The 20,326-nt window shown below is 37.2% G+C and overlaps 1 protein-coding gene across 1 annotated transcript in view; it reads right to left on the reverse strand.

Annotated features, from left to right (window-relative positions):
* Positions 1-20,326, reverse strand: part of LPCAT1 (lysophosphatidylcholine acyltransferase 1) — a 53,442-nt gene that overhangs the window by 10,673 nt on the left and 22,443 nt on the right. Inside the window, exons 7-9 of the mRNA XM_005419326.2 lie at positions 19,957-20,011; positions 16,007-16,089; positions 5,230-5,355 (exon numbers count right to left, since the gene is read on the reverse strand). Of these exons, the coding sequence (XP_005419383.1) occupies positions 5,230-5,355; positions 16,007-16,089; positions 19,957-20,011 (264 nt within the window). The remainder of the gene's footprint in view (positions 1-5,229; positions 5,356-16,006; positions 16,090-19,956; positions 20,012-20,326) is intronic.

Raw genomic sequence — 20,326 nt, forward strand, 5'->3', positions numbered from 1 at the left:
GGAGAACTAGGTGGAATTTAGGTCACCTGAAAATGGCTGTATTGTAGGACACTAACATAAACCAATTACGTTTCCAAATTTACTAATGTCACTGAACAGGAAGGACATGATGCATCTTACCTAAAAAAAAAAATAAATCAGGGATTACATAATAGTGATTATACTGTTAATCCTGTTAAACAGTCCTCATTTTTCACATTCAGTCTTGAGCTGGACACCACTATGAGGTAACCCAAACAAAATTCTTGTACTTCCTACAGCTAGTAGTCCTTCCCTATTGCAAAACCAGACATTGATGGATGAACAACTTTATACTTATATAGCTATCTATTGTGTGGTTGTTGGCTGGTTTTTTGCCTAAGTCCAGCTTCCTGTTTTGGCTTTGCAAAATAAAAGCCAACAACAACAACAACAAAAAAACAACCCCAAAACCAACCAAACAAAAAAGCCCTACTGAATTATCTTACTATGAATAAAATAAATGGTGCTGCAGGTACGATGTAAAGAAAAGCAGCTTCCCCCCCAAACACAGCATCAAGCAGATCTGGATCAGGTGTCCTCTGAACTGATTCAGGGTAACTTGGGCATCTTTCCACTCTGAAGACAAAAGATGCCAGTAAAGTCTCCTACAATGTCCTTCTGCAGTTGCCTGTTTTGCTGCCTGCTGCTGCAGACAAGGAAAAGCCATTATTCACACAACTGAGAAGCTTACAGCAGAAGTGTTCCCAGACTGCAGCTGGGACTCTTCAGCAGCTTCCTCTCAGCAACAAGAATGAATAAAATGCTTAATATCAGCATTCTGAGGAGCTTCTGAAAAAAGATAAGAGCATTTCTGCTAGGAAGATGATCTGATACATCAGCTCCAGAACTTGATTGCTTGCTGTAGTGACCCTTCCTAAACATCACAACTCTTAAGTAAAAATACAATTCCCATGGCTTTTGTCATGACCTATACTGACTTACCAATATGTACTAACTACACCATGCCAAGACCTGTATGTCTGAATTATAAGATTTGAACATGCAAAAATTCTTCCAGAAACCCATGGCTCCTATAGAAAATTCACAAATTCTCCATCCTAGCATTAAAGCACTTATCTCAAGATTTAGTCCTAGACAGCAAAAAAAGAATGAGACACCTTTCTGCAAACATTAATTTTCCACGATCAAATAGAAAAGTAGAAAGAACTATAACAAACAAAAAAAATCCATAGAGGATTTGAGATGCACACAGAACTCATCTTCTCACATGCAGGATTACATGAAAGAAGTGTCCACTGATAATACATCCCAGACTAGTGGCTGCACTGGATTTCAACTGTAGCACAAGGACAGCTGGCATCTAAATCCTCCCTTGAGATAAGCCCCCACTGACGCAGAATATGTAGTGTAACATTTGTCTCTAAATCAGAGAGATTTTGTTTGCAATGAATTGTCTCAAAATTCACCTTCTAGAACTGAGGGAGCACTCATTTGGTGAGTAGCACTCAAGACTTGCAAGATCTCCCCTTCACCAGTAATTAAGCCTGAACAGCTATAGAAGCTTGAAGGCAAAATCTTGTATGGAAAGTAACACAGCTCACCATAAATCCTACAGGCATCTTGTGGTTTATGTTTTGTAAATATAGAAAGAGGTGTGAGGCAATCTCAAAAGCAACATGTGGATCAGTGAGGCAAACTGCTTCAACCTGGGTATGACAGCATTGTACTTCTGGTCATGCAAGGTGGGCTCACTTCCCTCTAACCTTTCAAAACCAGGAAGTCATTAATATGTTGATGACTATAAGCTGCTAAACTGAAGTCTTCAGAAGCCAAGTGCAAACCTCATAATAGGTTCTGAACCAATATGGAAAGGTCTGAATGTCCCAATTCCTTTACAATTGTTACTTTTATCCCAATGGAGGCCACAAATTATAGAAAGCCCACAACAAATGTCTTCCCACATGAAATCATGTTTGTTGGCTTAATAGTTTCCATGCAGGATCTAAGCTTTATGATATATGAAATTATTTGCTGTTGTGGTGTTTTGCTTCATTTTTGAGGTCAGTGCATACTAAAGAGAACAGGAAGTATTCCTCAGTCCATGAAGATGGAAAGGACATTTTTCAAGATTAACAGCTCTGAACATTAAATTTTTCACAGCAGACTTCACAAGGAAAACGAGATCCCTCAAGGTAGAATATTTTACAGCATAATTATCACTATTTTTAGCAAGTAAGCTAGTTTTAGCTATATTTGACTATTTGAAAATAAGCTTATTTCTTGCATGCTGGGAACCTGCCAAAAACCTTCAGAGAGCTGAAGAACAGCTGGATCTTGTAGCTAGCTACTGGAAACTGCAAGCACAGAGAAACATGCCCTAAGCCAAAAAAGCACAATACATTCAGCTTTATGTCTGCTGATGTACTTCTGTGCAACTTCTTGCCATCATAGAGCAAGTATACTGAAAAACTGCAAAACTGACCCTCTGGAATACTTTTGGCACACCCTACCTTGATCCACAAAAGCAGGGGCTACCATGGCTGGTATTTGCTGTCATGCCTGATCCATGATCACCTCCTGTAGTGGAGAGCATTGCTTTTATCACAAATGCAGAAGGTAAACACCCTCCAGAGATTTTTTCCTTGTTATAGATGACCTCTGAGCACTCTGAAGTCACAGCACAGGTAGTTAGCTGTGAGGGTTATTACTCTGGAGACACACAGTTCTACCTACAGTCTGGACCATTTTAGACACACATGGAGAGCAGAAATCTGCATTGTAGTCTGGATGGTAGAGGCTGTTGAGCAAGAATAGACAGGCACCAGGCCTGAGGTCCTTGCAGATCTTGGTAGCTTACAGCTGCATTGACTGAAAGGATCCTCATGGTCAACTTGATGAGGTAATATTGGAAATTAGAACAAACAGAAGCTTGAAACAATAGGAGCAAATCAATTCAAACCAGAACTCAAGGATCTCCTTGCAGGCAACTACCCTAAAGCAACTCATAAGAAGCATCTCATAAAAAGACAGACTAGACTTAATTAACTGTATTAACACTTCCTGAAAGAGAAGATATTCAAAGAGGCTTTAGTAAGGCACAAAATCCAAACAGGATTCAACATCCAGAACATGGCAATAGATTCAGTGCAAGTAAAAATAGAGATTCACTTTAAACAGTGGGGCAATCACTTACAGAATAAGTCATCAAATGAAGCAGAGGATTTGCAATGTATGAAAAAAAAGCTATAACTTAGACTGCACATAGTTTAGCAATTAGCTTGTTGATCAGACAAACTATCAGACTGAAGAGAAACACAACTCCTTGAGGAGTAATGAATGCACAATTTGAGAAGATAAGTCTATGATCAATTGATCTCATTGACAAAGCAGTCATTTAATCACAGAGTTTGGTACAAGCCAGCTGTACAACTCTGTTAACAGAGCCCAAGCTCTTCCTTAGATGAAGCATGAGAACTCACTGCTGTGCCTGCATGGATTCTGGACTGGGTCCCATCCAGCTGAGTACAGGCTAAGCAAATTTTACAGACAAAGATAATGAATCCTGTAGACACAATGTGCACAGAAGTAACTCTTCAGTAGAGCAAACTGAGGTAAGTTGATTTCAAAAAATCAAAACCAAAAAGAACTCTGAATTTGCCTTACTATAGGAATCTTAAAACTGGATGTTACCTTGAAAGTATGTCATTGCTCAAAAATAAATGTTAAGACTGGATGAAAAATCCATTGGATAAAATTTACTTTTCCAGTTATTTAGGGATGCTAGTGGATGATCTTAATGCCTCCCTGACCTCAAAACCTTTGAATAAACAGCAAAATGACTACATTATTATCAAATGTGCATTAGAGATGAAGTCATATTACAATCTTCATCCAATTGTGCCAGAAAAATACCAGCATAATATCCTTCTTATTGGCACATGCCCAAATTCAGAGAGGATTATATTTCACCAAGGATTAATTGCTCATACCAGAGAGAGAACTTCTGGGCTGCAGTGAACCTCACAAATGCGTGTAACTGTTTCAGAGGCCAAAACAAAAGCACAATTTAAAAGAACAGCTTTAAATTGAGCAGACAGAAGCCAGACAACTTAACAAGAGGATTAAACTGAATCCCAGGATTATCAACTGCATAATAAGAGACGTGGGTGGTTGGTTTGTTTTGTTTTACTTGTTTTTCTTCCTTAGTGCTGTAAATTCAGAGCCTTTTTAAACAAAGTGAGAATCTTCATTTGCCCCTGTAAGTCTCTCCTATCCTAATGGACGTTTTTCAGATGGAAGCCCTGACAACAGATTAGTACATGCTTGTCATCTGAATTCATGATGTGTGCTGTCCTACATTCCTTATTATCCAACAGAGCTTTTTCTTCTTTATTTTCATTTATGTACACAAGCTGAAGATGAAGGAAAATTAGTGAAAGGAAATAAAATACACAATGGAAACATTAAACTGTGCTCTGTACTTTCAGATGATGAGACAAGAAAATGAAAAAAGGTCTTGCATATTGAGAGTTAATAGGATGAGGCTGTACATTTAGTTCATAGTTGCTCAATAAAATCACTGGAGAAGCTTCCTGCTTGGAAAACAGCAGCAAGTTCTACTATTTGGTTTATGTAAATTTTTTCAGGTTTGCTGAGGCTTTTTTGAAAGGTAAACCTAGCAGGAAATGGCACTATGGGAAGAAAGAAGAGAGGACCCACGCTGCATGCACTGAGCTACAGCTGCATTACAAAGTCTATGTGGCAGTGACCTGCTCCAGAGATCAACCACTACCTTGTCCTTCTCAGGAAAGGGTCACCCCTCTGTCCTCACCATTACAAGGTCAATCCAGTCATGAGATTGCTGTTGGCAGCATTTGTTTTCCCTCCACAGATGTCACAGAAAAAGGCAATTGACTCTCAACTGTATCAAATATTAGGAATCCCACGGTATTCCTGATCCTCTTCAGAAACTGTCTTCTAGCTCAGGAATGAATGCTTCAGACACACTCTGCTCACTTGTCAGATCGAAAATAGGAATTTTACAACCTACTCTACTCATTAGGATTCAGGGGTACTGCTTGCAAGTGAAGTACAGTACTGTTTTAATTTTACACTTGTGTTTCCCTGATTGTATGATGACAACACTCCATTTATACTCATAAATGCAATATTGTTACATGATGGGAAAGAAAAACTACAGATATATAATGAAGATGCACCTTACATATAAGTATTGTATATGCTCACCCAAGGCTTCTCACAAGCTTTGCAAATTCTAAAAGACATGTATCTGAAGGTAGACGAAGCTGTCCCTCAGCCAAAGCCAGCTGACAGTCTTCAAACGTGTAGTCTGTCACTGGAACTCCCAACGCCCTTGAATAAACCAAAGAAACACTGTAAACAAGACACTAAGAAAACTGAGCAGAATAATAACTTTTTTCACAGCAAGAAATCCTGTAACAATTATGCTCTCTATTCTGAAAAACTATAAGGAAGAGCCAATAAAAGTAAGTTTACAAAGAGAGAATGAAATATGGTACTTGATCTGTTGCAGAGCATCTGCTTTGACTGAGTCCATGACAATATGCAAGAACACAAGGCAAAAATTAGGCAGTGCACAGACTTTCATAGACATAAGTTTCATATAAGTGAATAACTAGGGTTTCAAAATTTTTAATCTAGAACCCAAATATATATTTATTAACAACTGTGGCTAATATTTTTACTATTATTGATTTAAAACGTGTTAGTGCAATCACCTGAGCAAAACAGCTATTACCTTCAGCTGATATTAATATTATACAAAAGGCAACATTTCTCTATAAAGAACAGCTAGAACACAACATATAAAAACAAGCAGAGTTAAACTTTAAGCAAACAAGTTACTTTTAAATGTGTGACATAAAGGTAGAAAAAAAATACTCCCAAGTCTTTATACACCGAACAATTCAGTACTGGTTTTGGCTTCACTTGTAACTTGATGCTCTGTAGTAATTGTAGTACCAAAAGATAGTTGATGGAAATCCTGATATTGTAGCTGCCCTGCATTTGCTGTGGCAAAGTTGACAGAAAGACAGTGCGGTGTGAAAGAGGCCTTTAAGAATTCAGTGTACAAAAATAAGATGCAATTTAGAAAGCCAACATAGCTCCATATAAACTACTCATATGCCACATTTTTTATTATACTTGATTTTACTTATCATAGTAAGGAGCATTATTTCCTTTATGCAGCATTTTCCAGCTTGATGAAATCTTCACAAAATTTTTTTGTTTAATTACCTTCATTCTTTTCATCTACAGTTTGCCTACCTTACTGCTAACCACATTTTTCATATGTGAAGTTAATATACATTCATGGCAAGATTGATGCAAAATCCTGAGGCCTGCCACACTAATTTTGGCTTTGATGAAAACTCTGCATTCAATTCTCATCTTTACTATAAGTAGTTTGATCTGTAATGGCAGTTACCTCTTATGCAAACAGTTTCTGTCAAACAGCCTCTTCCCCAGAATCTCACTCCAAGGCCTTTGAATAGCAAGGTAAATAACATAAGGCAGTTCTCTTCTGTCCACTGATTAATTATCAAACTTCAGGAATTCTGACATATAGGACATGCACTAAACCTTAAAGGTACTGATCAGGGCTTCTCTCTTCTCTTTGAGGCTGAAAGTCAAACATTTAGGAAGAACACCTCACTAATAAATATTCAAGCTCCGAAGTACCAAATATGGTTAAAAAAATAGATAGTATTTATAAGCTATTTATGCACAAAACAAGGAATTAGAAGGTAGTGATCTTGGTTGAATAGCTTCCCCCTTCCTAAGAAGAAACAAAGAGAATGGAACAAAAGGACAAAGCCAACTAAACCAAACTATTTAGGTACATAGAAAAGTCATCATAGAAGCAGAATGTTGAAGATTACATTGCCTCATACTAGTGATCTAAGCAATTAAATTCAGTTCCTCTAAAATTTTCTCTGCTTGATCTGTTCTTGTTTCACCAATCCAGCCCTCCTATGAAGTGTCCCAGCAGTATTTGTATATCAGTAAACCACCTTAATGGAATGGACAAGATTCTTGTGATACCTTACCACACCCCACAGACTCATGGTAAAATACAGATGAAGAACTCCCCCATGCTGTGCAGATTTAAATCCATTTCCAAGTTCAACCTGAGATCAGGTATTGTGAGCATGTCAAGATTTCTGCTTTATAGTATTCCATATAGTATTATACAAGATGTAATATATGTAATCTGTATTATAATAATCTGTATTAAGATATGTAATCTATATTATACAAGATGAAATCACTGGTATTTTACAACACAAAATTAATTTTCCTCAAAAGAAGAGAAAGGAGTGGATGAAAGAAGCAGAGTCTACCCAGCCAGTTGAGATTACTTCCTATTCCCATCTTTTGCACTCAATCATCCCTACAGACATCCATGTCAACTGTGTCCAGCAAGGACATGCTACAGACAGTACTGCCCAGAGCAGTTCCATAAAAGAATGAAACAAAGATCTAGCCCAGCCAAGCATATTACACCAAAATTCATCAGTTCTCCAGGCCACACTAGGTATAGCATGTAAGAGAAATACAGGAACTTACAGGCGATCAGCTGAAGCACAGGGGAACTAGATGCAAAAGGGGAAGCATGTTAAAAATAAGTTAGGAAACTGAAAGAGTAAAGCGTTCCTCTGTTTGACATATTAGGAAATCAGAGAAGTGGTAAGACACTTAAATTCTGAAAGGACAGAAAATAATTAGTGTCATTGAAAATGATTAAAGGCGGCAATTAAAAAAAGAGACTTTGAAGAAACAGAAGAAACTCAAGCATTCTCTCAAGGGAAATAGAGAGGATGGACAAGCCAAAGCATGAAACAATAGCTTGTTAAAACCAAAAGCAAGATGCTGTTCCAACACATCAAAAGAAAGATGACTAAGAAAGATCAGGGCACTCAGCCTGGGGGGGAGGGTTGAAGCCAGACTGACTGCCAGCCCAGCACCAATGCCAGATTTAAACAACTGCTAAATAATGGTCCCCGAATATGTTGAAGGAGCCTAGCCAAGAGAAATTAAAAAAAAAGCCCAAAACAAACAACCAAAAATCAAAACCAAACTTAAGACAGAAAACAAATTCCAAGCAAAAGCCAGGGTCATTTCAGACTCAGCCAAACCACAAGGGGAAACACAACCTGCATCTTTTTGATAGCTTTGTGCACCCCCTTATAAAAGAGGTGGTAGTTGGGCCAGAATTATATTGCTGCTATCAGTGAAGGAAAATCCCCACTACAATTAATACCTACATGTATGTTCAATGTCAACACAAACACAAAATGGGATTCAGAAAGACAAAAGCAGCTTCTCTTGTCTTGTTCACCTGTTGTAATTTTCAAGCTGTTTGACTTAAAAAAAATCCCAAACAAATGAACTTAAAGAGGGTACATAAACATCCAGACTTTCACAATAACAAAGGTCAGAAGTGAGGAAGGAAAGAAACACTTTTGTTCAAAGCAAAGTTCAATCACAGAATCAGCCAAGGCCAGATAGAGTTCAAGCGGCTCTTGAGTTCAGAAGACAAATCACAAGCTGTATAGAGCTAGCAGCTTTAAAGGACCTTGATTTCAGCTCAGAATGTTGAAGAAAGCGAAGCTGAGCGACATAAAAAGTTCATTATTTATGCTAAGACTTGTGAAATTTTTAATTTCTTAGAATAAAGCCTGGCTTATTAGAGTTCACTGTAAGGCCTCGGTACAAGTGCAACTCACAAGATTTTCTACAGAACCAGTTATGAAACTATTCTAATTTATCCTCCAGGGCAATAGTTTTCTACCTCAATTGGGAAAAAAAAGATAATTTCAATTTGAGATGCAAATCACAAGTACATTCCCATATTCTTAATAAACTAAAAATAAAACAACTTTTCCCATATCTTCATTTGAAAGCATTTCTCCCCCTCTTCTCTTCAAACTACCTCTGCTTTCACACTCACTTAATGTGAACCTAGCCTTTTAAAAAGTCCAGCAGATTTAAATGCCCTGATATGAATGTCTCGCTTGACATACCTTGAGACTTTTTCCTTCCCTGCCCTCCCCAAGGTGCTGGCTGTTTACCCATCATGACATCACACTACATGAAGTTTCAAAGTCAGCAAGTTGCTTGAAAATAATAAACTCAAATGAAACAAAACCCCAAAAGCCTTCCTGCAAACCCAATCTCAGAAACACAAGTTATACTTGTTATATCCTGATGTCTTATACCAAACAGCTCTCTATGTCTAACATTTGTGCAGTCATAATATAAGATGAATTATTAACTTCCTCATTTTCTGCATACCAATCCACTATGCATGCAAAATGCCAAACATAAAACAGAATGTGACTGCTGGAATATTATGTAAAGTAAGAAAAAATAGTACAGGCAATATTGTGACATTTGGAATCTACATTTCAACAAAAAGATTCTCAAAGTGTTTTACATTGTTCATAAGCAGAACTGTGAACTAATCAAGAGAACATTCCACAGGCTGCTCAGAAAAACTCCTATAAATCAGCTATAATCTTTATCGGGTGCTGAAAACATTAGGATTCTATCTAAAACTACCAAATATGTAATTTGGTATTTTTCTTCATTACTGGATGTTCAGCAAAAAGACATACAAAACACAGTGGACAAATAACTCCAATTATTAGCAGGCATCTAATCTAGTCATCAGTAGTACACAAACTTCCTGAACCAGAGACCTTTTGTACCACTACAATGTTTTAGAATAATTAATTAATCACATGTTTTTTACAGTATATCTCAGCTCTGATGAAGTAATTTTATCTCTCTGGTAATGAATGCCACAATTTTTGCACATTTTAAAGACTTACTCCATTTACTTTTGGCTGATCTACTGTTGAGTGCTTTCCATCTCTCCTGCTATGAAAAGTAAGACTTCCTTTAGTATGCTCTTTCAGAACATTGGGATTTTCCTGATCTTCAAAACAATCCTCCACTCTCTTTTTTCCCATCCTTTCCCAAGCTGAAGTGCTGCCAACTATTTAGTTTTGGAAGGCCAGAGTAGATAGTCCCTTTTCTCTCCTCAGACTACTACTTTGTGACATTCTCCAAGCAAAAGAAGGTCCAGTCATGAGTCTGAAATTCACATAAGGAATCTATTATCTCATAATGGTTTAATTTTTAGACAGAAAAAGAAGCTGCCAATGACTGTATTTCTGCCTGGTGTTGTTTGAAATTTGGTCCTGTAACTGTTGATCTTGTAGACTTGCACATCACAAATCTTCAAGGAGTAAAAAACAGAAGAGGTTCTCCTTGTGTAGTCAGCATTCAAAAACCAGAGTGTGGCAGTTCAAACCAGAGTGTTGCAAAGTATTACTTAACATTTAAAAAATTTATTTCTTCCTTGAGAAAATAAATGTAGCAAGAAGCTGCACAGTTAACCCTGTTCTGTGACTACGTTCTCCACCTGCCACACTCACAGTATTCACAGAAATGAACAGAGTGCACAGTGTATCTCTCATCTCCATTTTTGTTTAAGGTGTGAAACCCAAACAATGCACAGAATCTTTTAGGTGGGAAAAGACCTATGAGGTCAAGCCCAACCTTTAACTGATCACTTGTCTTTTCAACTAAACCATGGTGTCAAATCCAGTTGGTTCCTGAACATTTCCCTGGGCAGCCCATTCTGACATTTAACACTTTCCATGAAGAAATTCTTCCTGATGTTCAACCTGAACCTCCCCTGGAGCAGCTTGAGGCCATTTCCTCTCATCCTATCACTGGCTGTGTTGGACAAGAGGCCAACCCACAGCTTGGAACAACCTCCTTTCAGGCAGTTATAGAGAGCAATAAGATCCCCCTGAGCCTTCTTCTCTCCAGGCTGCACAGTCCCAGGTCCCTGAGCCACTTCTCACATGATTTACTCTCTAGACCCTTCACCACCAATGCTTCAAATGGATACTTGTTAACTCCAGCACTACAGTAATTCCACTTATACTGATGCTTATGCCTTTAATGGTATAAAAATGCCAAAACCCCAGTTTGGATTTTGAAGTTGAATGCTGAGCATCCAAACAGTACCTGTGTAGAATCACCCAAGGAAATTTCAGACAGCACAGGCACAGAACACAGCAGTTTTTCCAAAGTTAGATTCAACAGGCCACTGAATACAACAAATAGCCACAAGTCAGACCAGCAAGTTACTGTAAACTCCCATCCTCTAGGCCACTCTTCTGCAACTACCATTACTCTATCACATATACTGGCAAAGATTACATTCTGATGCTGTCAGAGCCTGCAAGAAAAAAAAAACCAAACCTTGATTTTAACATGTAGAAGATGACAAAAGGGAAGATGGACACAGAAGACTGCTTTTAATGTTTTTTACCTTCACCAGCATGCTGGATAAAAGTACTCATTTTTCAAAAGCAAAATGTAATGCTCATATGTCAAGCTGGTAAGTCAGTGCTTTAACTGTATGACATGCTCCAACACAGGGAAAGTGATCCTGGCAAGCACCTGACAGGAAACATCAGGAAGGCAGATGTTTCAAGTTCCATGTCTAACATGCTGCACTTTAATCAATTTCAGCATCTACTGCAAATATAAAAGTATGTCTTTAAATGTTTCTGTGAGGAAGATAAACAAAATTACTGGAAAAATGCAAACTGGACTATGACATTTTGCTATTTCTACAGGACGGCTGCCTTTCTGGGCTCACCAAAAATAAAACTTCAGAACTCCTGGACAGTGTCACACATGTTATTACAGTGCTGAGTTTAACACTCAAAAGATCTAGGAAAACAAAATGCTCAAATCAGGAGTACTGAAAGAACTTAAGTTCTGAGGTGCTTACAGTTTTGAAAAACAAAGGACCAAAGGTTTCTGGTTTCCATTAAGTTTCAGTCTCAACATCTGCTACATGTAAAAAAAAATGAACAAATTTGCAATAATTTGTCTTCCATTTTTCCCCCTGACTGTACCACCTAACCATATTCTTCCCTATTCCAAAGACAGTCTTTAAAAGAAACTAAAACTAAAGGAAAACAAATTGTGTTTGCATGTGAATAAGTGACCTGTGGGTCTGTGTATCATCATCTAGTCAGCTTATATCTGTAATCACAGCTGAGGTTACTTTAGACTTGAACAAAGAGCCTGCAGTGCAGATTTTCACAATCAGCTGCCTTCACTACCACTGGCTTATCTATGTACAAAATGAATTTTTGCAACTAACTACAAGCTAAGCTACTGACATACTTCTTTCAAACATATCTGAGTCCTAAAGAGCAGCAGAGTAACGGCTTCGTTCTGCCCCCCAAAGTGGGAGTAAAAGTTATCTACTTTTTCCTTCAAACAGAATTTCTATACCCTAAATAATACTTTGAGTACAACTAAGAGATGTCTTTCAGAATACAGTTGCTCATGAAAATTAGGCATTTAAGAACAGTAGCAAATGGGTACAACCCCACAATTAAAAGAGGCAACTAATACATTTTCTTTAGGGGAAAATACTCCAAACAAACAATAAAACAAATAATTCTTTAAATAGCTATCAGTAAATTAAGAACTATGATGCAGCAAAACAACATAGAAAGGTAAAAATGCATAAAAAGTTGTAGTTGATGCAGCTAAGAAGCATAAGACTTTTTAAGGCATAAGAGAAAATACAAAAAACAATGTAACCAACTACAAGCTAAGGATAGGAAAATTGTCATCAGGGAAAAAAACCCTTCTGTCATGTGCAATATTTTACAATGGGAAACAATTAAGACAACAAGTCTTATGAATAAAACTAAGTATTTCCCAATGCTCTAAGAGTGATAGAGATATTTCCTCTACCACTGAGAAATTTTTAGAAATAAATACTTGTGATTGCAAGGTCAAGTGATTTGTTCCTAATAGTTCTGGAAAAGCTGGGATTGAAGTTTCAAGTGACTGACAATTTTACAACACTAACATAGTTCCAGTAAACTATTACTTATTAAATTGAAGATTAAAAAAAACCCAAAAAACAATATGGGCCAGAATGTTTGACACTCAAGTAGAAAATATAGAGAAGAAACTGTGGAACTCAAGAAATTAACAGACCAATTAACCTATGTTGACTACCATCAACATAAGATGATAATAGGTTATGCACATGAACACCAAAATGATGATTTTGCTTAAGTAATACAGAAGTAAAGCAATAGAAGATTTACCTACATGGCATGACTTACTAGTAGGGTGGGTTCAGAATTTTGTTAGAGCCAATAAAGAACACATGAAGTGAATTAAAGCTCAGAACAGCACCACACTTTATTTATTGATTTTAAAGAGACCCAGGCAGGACTGATGCCCTATTTAAAAGCACTCAACATTTTCAGTGATGTGAAAGTGACTCTAAACACAGCTCCTGATGGCAGTTGGTGGGTGACACAGGCATTGACTGAACTGAGTACAAGCCAGAACAAGGCCAGAAAGACTGAACAAGACAAACTCACTCAAAATTAGCTTTATGAGAAAATTAAATGCAAGGGATATCATTAAAATATAAGTAGGGACCATATTTTAAACAGCAGATTGATCTATTCTGCACATACTTTTTGTGCAAATTAGGAAAATGACCCAAAGGATGGCAAGCATGTTCAGCAGCAGTGGCTACCCTGAATGAGTAATTCCAGTTCTGATAACACAGGCACACTTTGGCATTCACTTTTTGGGCAAGTAAATTTATCCAAGGTTCAAGGAACTAATATCCTAAAGAAGCCAAACTCTGTGAATGACAGCACCTCCTTAACAAAATATTTAGTGTTCACTTACATATATAAATATAAATTGAGTATCTAGAGACCACCATCACACATCTGTGGCCACCCACAGGAAAGCTAGTCAAATATGGATAAACCAAAAATTCTTCAGAAAGTCAACAAGCAGAAGTAGCATAAGATACAGATGTCTTGTCAAATGCTGTGTTCAATGCTAAATAGAAGCTGTTCACAAATTAAGATTATTGCGAAGGCAAACAATTTCAAGAGCAGAAACTGTATCTATTGCTGCACTCACCAACTTCTATCAACCTCTCTGAAACCAAGAGCAAGACACAAGGTTTCCACAACACTGGTTCTAGACTCACAAATACATGATTACCTGGGAGTGCCACCTTTGATGCTGTAATATATCCAGTAGAATTAGGCACTTCTGCCAGAGAAATATGGTGGGGAGGAGGGGTAAGAAGACACCTAAAGAGATCCCAAAAGGACCTCTTGACAATAAGATGCTACACTGCCACCAACTCAAGCCTCAAGAAAATCTAGATGAAGCAGTAATATTGTCCTTTATCCAGCAATGCAGAGTGCAATGCTACTACAAAACAGCACCCAAGGTATTTGAGTTGCAACTGCTACAGCTCCAGAACAGCCTTGACAGCATTTGAGCTGGAATCTACTGTACCAAAAGCTGCATGAGTAAGTCTAGAGAACTGACACAAAAAGGAGGTATCTGGAAGTGGTCAGAAGTAAATAATTTTTAATTATGTCAATGTTACTTGGTCTACAGTTATCCATGGTATCCAGGCATCTACATTCTGGTTTATTCCCATCTGCATTTTGACTTCAAAACTTCGATAACCAAACATGTTTGTTTCCCCATTCACATTAACACAGCATCTACAGCCCCTGCTTCATTCCAAAGCTGTTTTTGACATCTTTCATTCTCACAGTCTTCCTGTTAGATCTACACTCCTGTGATCACAAATGCTTAATTCTTCAGGGATGGGAGGGAGAAACATAATCACATTTTTCCTCTTAAGCGCACTTAGAGGGGAAGGCTTGCAACATGCCAGTTGTTGTAAACTTTTGTAGGCCTTCAAAAGTATTCCTTATAGCACACAATCCTTGTTATGTGATTGGAGCAGAGCTCAGAATGACGATTTAATAACCTGGCCTTCCACACAAAGTCCGAGGACAGCACTTGCCAGGTGATGGTCTTTAATTAACAACAAAAGTCTTTGAGGCAAGTACCTCAAAGATTTTTGACTCCAAGAAAGGATGATTCAAACAGGTCCTTTTGTTCTTTTCTCCTTTGAGAAATGTCCTTTTGTACAATGGATCTATTGTTATATTATTGTCTCAACACCCTTAAGGAAACTCACAGACCTGGTTTCAAGCAGAGAAGAATTCTCAGTTACTACCTACAAACTGGCCTTTGGCTAAAATTGGAAACAGAAGTTACATAAAGAAAATTATGATTTCACAAGTTCTTTCAAAATCAGGATTAGGAAGATACACAAATCTCTCAAGACTTATTAATGATCACAGGCCTGAGGGTTCACTGTAAATATGGAAAAGAGTTATCTACTGACTAATGGAAGATTTACTGACTAATGGAAGATTTACTGAAAGAACAAAAAATAAATGAAAAAGACATTCATAAAAATGCAACAAAAGAGGGAAAGCATTAAATGTTGCCTTTATTATACCCTATAGGCAAGTGTTTTAACTGTCTTCACATTAATATTAAACTTCAATTAATTTGCCTTGTATCAATTCTGTTTCCAATGGAAGTAAAGCCACTTGACTGTGCTTTACTGTTTGAAATACTACAGGCTAACAATGGATACATGAAACTATTCTTAACCTCATTAAAACAGTCACAGCTTAAAATGCAATCCCAAAAGCACAAAATTCAGTTACATAACTTTCCTAAAATTCCACCTACCCTTCCCCCAAAAGACTAAATACCCACTGGAGCAAGCAGAACTGGATTGTTATATGAAGGCATGTTAAAAACCCCCAAAAGAACCAACAAAAAATAAATATACCAAACCAATCAACTCCAACAGTTCTTGCTGTATTTGTGGCTCCCTGGCATCCTCAGAGGGGAACATAACTGTCATGTAAAAGGTCTTGCAGACATTCCGGCAGACTACAAGGTTCTTTGTAGGCAGACAACCACACCGACCTGATTTTGTGATATTTTCTTCAGTCTAAATTTAAAATCACACATCTATTTTTACACAGAATTACAACATACTTACTCTGCCATTACACGCCTGACGTTATTGGCATATAACACTGGATTTTTTCTTTCTTCTTCTGAAGGAATATACACAGGCAGAAACTGCATACAGAGAACTGAATTATACCAAAAATATTTAACATTTGAAACAATCTCTTACAGCACTATAGTGAAAATTGTATACAGTTTGTTGTTACTCAGAAAATCATATTAAGACTACAGAAAATATTAAAAATTAAACTTTTAAATGCTTAAGTATATGTCATACTTCTGGAAATTCATATAACACTGACTGCTCATTTCTCACCACATGGAATCCAAGCAGAGTTTTATCCTCATTTCCTAAGTGGGACTCAGAATTTTAAAATAATTTAGAAGTATTAGTACTTTCTTGCACAAACCTCACTTACCTTCTGTATTGTTCAGCTCTTTTCAGATAACCAAAAAAAGCACATGCTACAGGAATATTGTTTTATAACTTAAAAATTAAGAATCCAAATTTTAAGGACATCAGGTATTTACGGTTTCCCCTGCACATTTTGAAATAATGTACGACTGCCTAATATGCACAGGAAAAGTGTTTTTATTTTCTGCTGTTAGATGTTTTGAAACTTTTTTCCTTCTAATTGGACATCAGCCATTAATGCTCCATTGAAATAAAAAATCTAAATGAATGCAGGTGATCAGAGAACCACAGAATAGTTGATGTTGGAAAGTGGAAAATTAAACCAGAACTGCTGGAGACCCACAACAGAAAGGGCAGCTTTCAAAATGGCATGGCCTACACTAAAATATCTTCCAGTACTTAAAGCTGTTTTTAAGTGTCCATTGAAAAATTATGTAAGTCCCAAGATCATGGCCAATCTCACCAATAAAAACCTTCAAAACATTTCATTCTGCCAAATGACAAACTTCCCAGATGGGAGGAACAAGAGAGGATCACTCTGATCACCACTCTTGGTCAGTACCAGACAGACAACTCTCTTAGTAGTGCAGCACAGTGAGATAATTTATGCACTAAGTGAGCAAAATGCTCACAATCTTGTGTAAAGCTTCTGTATTAGAAAAAAAGCTGCAAGAAGCTTAGTTGCAGTACATATAATTACCTATGGGTACTGAAAATGGAAATTATGACCCAATAATTTCACACTGGTCTTTAAACCAGAGACAAACAACTGGGTAAAGTTGTTAGTCTTTATTTTAAAGTTCATAATTTCAGCAAACACTTTTCAATAACCACAAAACTAGCTGTGTTTTTAAAATTAGTGTGTTTTAAAATCAGCTGTTTTTAAAGTTACTGATCATAACTGTATGATCAACAGTACCCAAATACTGCTGTTGGACATTCATCTGTTTCCTGTAAAGGACAAATATTGAATATATTTTGAGTTTTGCTGGAGTTTTTCCTACGTGCACCACTGCAGCTGAAAACACATGACTCCTGTCTTCTAAGTTTACATTACAAGCAAGGTACACCAGCCTCATGTAATATACAAAACCACAAAGACTGTGCAGTTAACAGAGATGGAAAGACTGCTTCTTCAACTTCCAAACCTCATTCCATTTATTTGAGTTGCAAATGGCTACTAAGTAATTTGTCCAAACACAGCAGAAGTTTGAATATGAGGTGATTTCAGAGGTGCTCTGCATGTCTGTGCCTAACTCAACATAAACAGCATAATCATTTCAACATCGCTAACGAAACCAAGAGAAGAACTCTCAGCTGCTGCAGACTGTCATGGATGTACAAACACCAAAGTTGACAGGTCAGTAAAACAAACAGACATGAGCCAAAACAAACTACATGTGCAGATGATCATACATCCTTTCTTCCTCACAACATTGCCAGCATGCCATTTCTAAGTACAGGATGGGCGAATATTTACAGAAGCCTATTATAAAACCTACATGGGTGCTCTCTTCTCGATACACATACTGGATGACACGCACAACATGCCAGAACATATATTATATGCAGAGAGGCCCAGACTAGCTAAGTTTGGATCCTGACTGCTGGCTGTTAAATCTTACTGGCTATCATTTAATCAAAAAGACTCTGAGGTTGTGCTGTTTTGTCATGTGTCTTCCTGAGTTATTGAATCATCAGCACTAACTGCAGTATCCAGACTCCCAGGTTTTTGCCTGTATCTCTGAGCTGATTGAACAGAGCAGGAATATCAACAAACAAGCTTCAGAGACCAGAGGAAAAATATGACTTTGAGCACAAAACAACTAATTTTTCCTATATGTTGCTAGTCCTCACAGCACTTCCTTACAAAAACAGATTCAACTGCTACAGCTCCAGAACAGCCTTGACAGCATTTGAGCTGGAATCTCCTGTACTAAAAGCTGCATGAATAAACTGGGAAAGTCTAGAGAACTGACACAAGAAGAGGGCATCTGGAAGTGGCCAGAAGTAAATAATTTTTAACTATGTTGATGTTAATTGGTCAACAGTTATCCAGGTAGTATCCATTGCATCCAGGCATCAACATTGTTTCATTCCCATCTGCATTTTAACTTCAAAACTTTGATATCCAAACACATTTGTTTTCCCATTCACATTAACACAGCCTCATACTTGCCTTGAGGCATTACTCTGCCTCGTACTTGAGAGCAACCTTGCAAACATGTCTGCTCCTCTATCCTCTGCCAAATCCTGCTTTAGTATGGAGTATTTCAGAAGGTCACTAGTTAGTTTGCCTTTTTTGCCCCCCCAAGAACTACCAAAGATCATAGCTTTTTACGTAAGAGCTACAGAAACCCAGTATCTGCTAGCAGCTGCTGCCTCAAAAATCAAGAAAGCTCAGCGGTGTTCACTCCTGTGTGAAAGAACCCCTTTTACTTGCTTAGGGCAGAAAACCATGTTCCTGAGAAAGGGTAAAAATCCTGCCAACCAGCTGGTTTGTCTTAGCCCTGAGTGAAGCAGTCACTCCCTGGCCCTTCTGCAAAACATGCGTCACTATTCTGGAAATCACATTTGTTTTTTGTCCAACTGAATTGATAATGCAAACCATAAATTTCTACAATACATACAACAATTGAGTGGCTGGTATTTTGCATATTCATTAATTTTGAGAATAACTGATTGCAAAAATAAGCAAACACAGAGCAATGACAAGTACAGTGATCAGCGCGCAATATATGTTAATATTGTAACGCAGTGTACGTAAACATGCAATAGTCTTCCTACTGATTTACCCTGCCATCAGTTCCATCTGTCAGACCTAAATAGCTGCCTCATTATTCAAAAAGCAAAAGAATTGCAGAACATCTGTCAAATATCCTATATGACACACTTCAAATACTGTAATTGTCCACAAAAATGTAATTACTCTGTGTAAAATGCATTAGGGACAACAAGTTGAAAGGAAAGGCTATAATTGTTTCCATGTTTTCACTACAATAGTCTTCAGCCTTAAAATTACAGTACTTTCCTCAAAATAAAGCTAAGAATATAGATAGATTTTCTCTGTGTTTTCCAATTTCACATTCTGAACAGTGCAGCCTAATAAGAAAATTAGCCAGACATTAAATAACTTATATGGCCTATAAGAAACCACCTACAATTTTTCACTACAAGACATTTCTTAGTTTGTACATCAGCATTCACACACTTGAATGTCTAACATACAAAGCTGGTACACTACTTGAAAGAGCAATCAGGCCATTAGAAGACAAGAAATTTGTTCACAAAAGACTTTTTAAAGTGAGCCAGAAATTTATCTACTCAATTCAAATCACTAAAAAAAATAAAGTCTCATGCCAACTGGAAAACTGTATTTTGCTATTCCATTTTTAGACTGTATTTTCAGATGCAGAAGCCATTTGTATAAAATATAAGTAGCATCTTAACCTGTTTTTACAGACATACATACAAGTTATGAATACAAACTTTTACTGCAGAAGTATGTGCAATATTATGTATTCTACAACTGCTCAGAATACACCGGAGTTTTTTTTACTGACCTCGATTTCCACAGAATTGTGAAATTGACATAAAGTAAGCCAGAGAATTTCAAACCTAAAAGGGGAAAAAGATAGGGAAGGATGGAGAAAAAAAATATATGTAGTGAAACTGTAATGCATTATGCTCCAAAGTCTTCACGTAGCATCCTACTTGTAGTATAATCATATTCAGATAAAAATTAACAGAAAAGGCCTTTGAAAGTACTTCTATATATTACATTCTGTAAGGTGGAACAAAAGTTTACACTGAATTGGCATCTTAAATACTCAAAAACAGGAAGACAGTCAAAGGTAATATATGCATAACATGTTTAAAGGAAGAGTAAGTCTGTTTCAGAAAAATGCAGTATTCAGCACAGAGCTGGCAAGA

The sequence above is a fragment of the Geospiza fortis genome, unplaced genomic scaffold, assembly GCF_000277835.1.
Source record: "Geospiza fortis unplaced genomic scaffold, GeoFor_1.0 scaffold206, whole genome shotgun sequence".
Taxonomy (NCBI): domain Eukaryota; kingdom Metazoa; phylum Chordata; class Aves; order Passeriformes; family Thraupidae; genus Geospiza; species Geospiza fortis.